Here is a 2,060-nt window from a genome sequence, read left to right on the forward strand (position 1 = left end):
TCCGTCCATAACTTTTTCAGTTAGGCTGTACACAAACCCACAAACCAACAAACCAACAAACGAACAAACACACGCCGGTGAAAGCATAACCTCCTGCCAACCCCTTGGCAGAGGTAATAATAAATATAACAAACATAATCACATAAACGGTTAAACCACAACTGCCTCGCGCACATGCTCACTTGTCGCACGCATGCTCACTTGTCGCACGCATGCTCACTTGTCGCGCGGATGCTCACCTGTTTGGCGTTGCGGGAACCGCGGATCTGGGTGAGTCGGTCGACCTGCTGCTGCCGCACCTGACTGTTGTCAATCGTTAGAACCTCAACACTGTCCTCCTTCTCCAACTTATACTTGTTCACACCGACAATCACCTCTGAAACACGCGTGCAAGAGAGATGCGGTGATAGAGGGCGCCACGGCCGAGACAAGAGAACGTCTACGATCACCTCTGAAACGCGTGCGCAAAAGAGATGCTGTGATAGAGGTCGCCACCGCCGAGACAAGAGAACGTCTATGATCACCTCTAAAATGCGCGCGCGAGAGAGAGAGACGCGGTGACAGAGGGCGCCACGGCTGAGACAAGAGAACGTCTATGAGTCAAGCGGCACAGGGGGATGGCTTCGTAAGTTTGATGAGACTCTTACAAGCTGTGGGTGTTGCAGGAGCAGCAGGAGGAAGAGAAGGAAGGAGACAGAAGGAGGGAGAAACAGGAGTAGGAGGAGGAGGGATGGAAGAAAGAGGGAGGGAGGGAGGGAGGAAGGAGGAGGGGAGGTACCCACCGTGGTTACTGTCTATCCTGGCCTGCCTCCGCGCCGCACACTCCTCCACCCTCAGCTTAGGCATGAGTAGGAGGAGGGAGGGAGGGAGGGAGGAGGAGGGGAGGTACCCACCGTGGTTGCTGTCTATCCTGGCCTGCCTCCGTGCCGCACACTCCTCCACCCTCAGCTTAGGCATGCCGCTGGCGACAGCTTTCGCCATGCCTCCCATCTCCTCCACCTCATCGATCACTTTCTTCGCAGCTTCGTAAACCTCGTCCGTCAGCGTCTCCATGAGGAACGATCCGCCCCACGGGTCCGCGACCTACGTAAACCAATCACGACGATCAACACCGGCGCCACCTATGCGGAGTATATAGACCGATCCCTGCAGAGCATCCACCTACGCTGACCAATTACAATTCGTAATCAACCCTTCACACCAATCACAACTCACGACCAAAATTCACAGCTCGAAATTTCAGTCAATCACATCTCGTGTGAGAGAATCACTGCGGTGACAACAAGTCAATGTCGCGCAGTACTGGTGTAGCAACCAGAGGCGTGTTCAGGAGAGCGAACGCTCGCCTTCTGAACGACACTGCGTGAGCGAGCACTCGCAAGCTTTAAAGGCTGTTCGTATACCTTGGCATTGCTATAAGATAGAAGCATATATCAGATGTACTGTATGCTAACATACATGTATACATTATCCATAAAGTACGGTATGGCAGTGTATAGTAATGGTTGCTATTTTCGAATATATAGAAAATTCGACGCATCGCGCTTTGCAAAATGTGAGACCGGCTCGTCACTATGAATGCCGGTAAATCGTAGACGCGGCAGGTAGGAAGAGAGGTGTGGGGTGACCTTGGTTATCCCGGACTCCTCCTGTATTATGATCTGTGTGTTACGAGCGATGCGTGCGCTGTGGACGGTGGGAAGACCCAGCGCCTCGTCGAACGCGTTCGTGTGCAGGGACTGAGTGCCGCCGAACACCGCTGCCATCGCCTCCACCGCCGTGCGCACAACGTTATTGTACGGGTCCTGAAACACACGTTATTGTATGAGTACTGTAACATGTTATTGTATGAGTACTGTGACACGTTATTGTACAAGTACTGTAACAAGTAATGTGTTATCGTATGATACTGTAACCCCATAACACGTGAACTATTCTATAGAACCAAATACAACCAACAATATAGACTATATATATATATATTATACGATAATATAATTTATTATTTTATAATATATAATAATGCAATGATATGACACAATAATAAAAAATATAATATA

General features: G+C 50.1%; 1 protein-coding gene across 1 annotated transcript in view; it reads right to left on the minus strand.

The window, feature by feature from the left end:
- LOC106819956 (methylmalonyl-CoA mutase, mitochondrial-like) overlaps positions 1-1,805 on the minus strand; it is a gene marked incomplete at its 5' end in the record, with an annotated part of 3,955 nt that extends 2,150 nt beyond the window's left edge. Inside the window, 2 exons of the mRNA XM_014824520.1 lie at positions 894-1,083; positions 1,629-1,805. Coding sequence (XP_014680006.1) covers positions 894-1,083; positions 1,629-1,805 — 367 coding nt within the window. The remainder of the gene's footprint in view (positions 1-893; positions 1,084-1,628) is intronic.
- Between the last annotated feature and the right edge of the window lie 255 nt (positions 1,806-2,060).

This window comes from Priapulus caudatus, unplaced genomic scaffold, assembly GCF_000485595.1.
Source record: "Priapulus caudatus unplaced genomic scaffold, Priapulus_caudatus-5.0.1 Scaffold5322, whole genome shotgun sequence".
Lineage (NCBI taxonomy): Eukaryota > Metazoa > Priapulida > Priapulimorpha > Priapulimorphida > Priapulidae > Priapulus > Priapulus caudatus.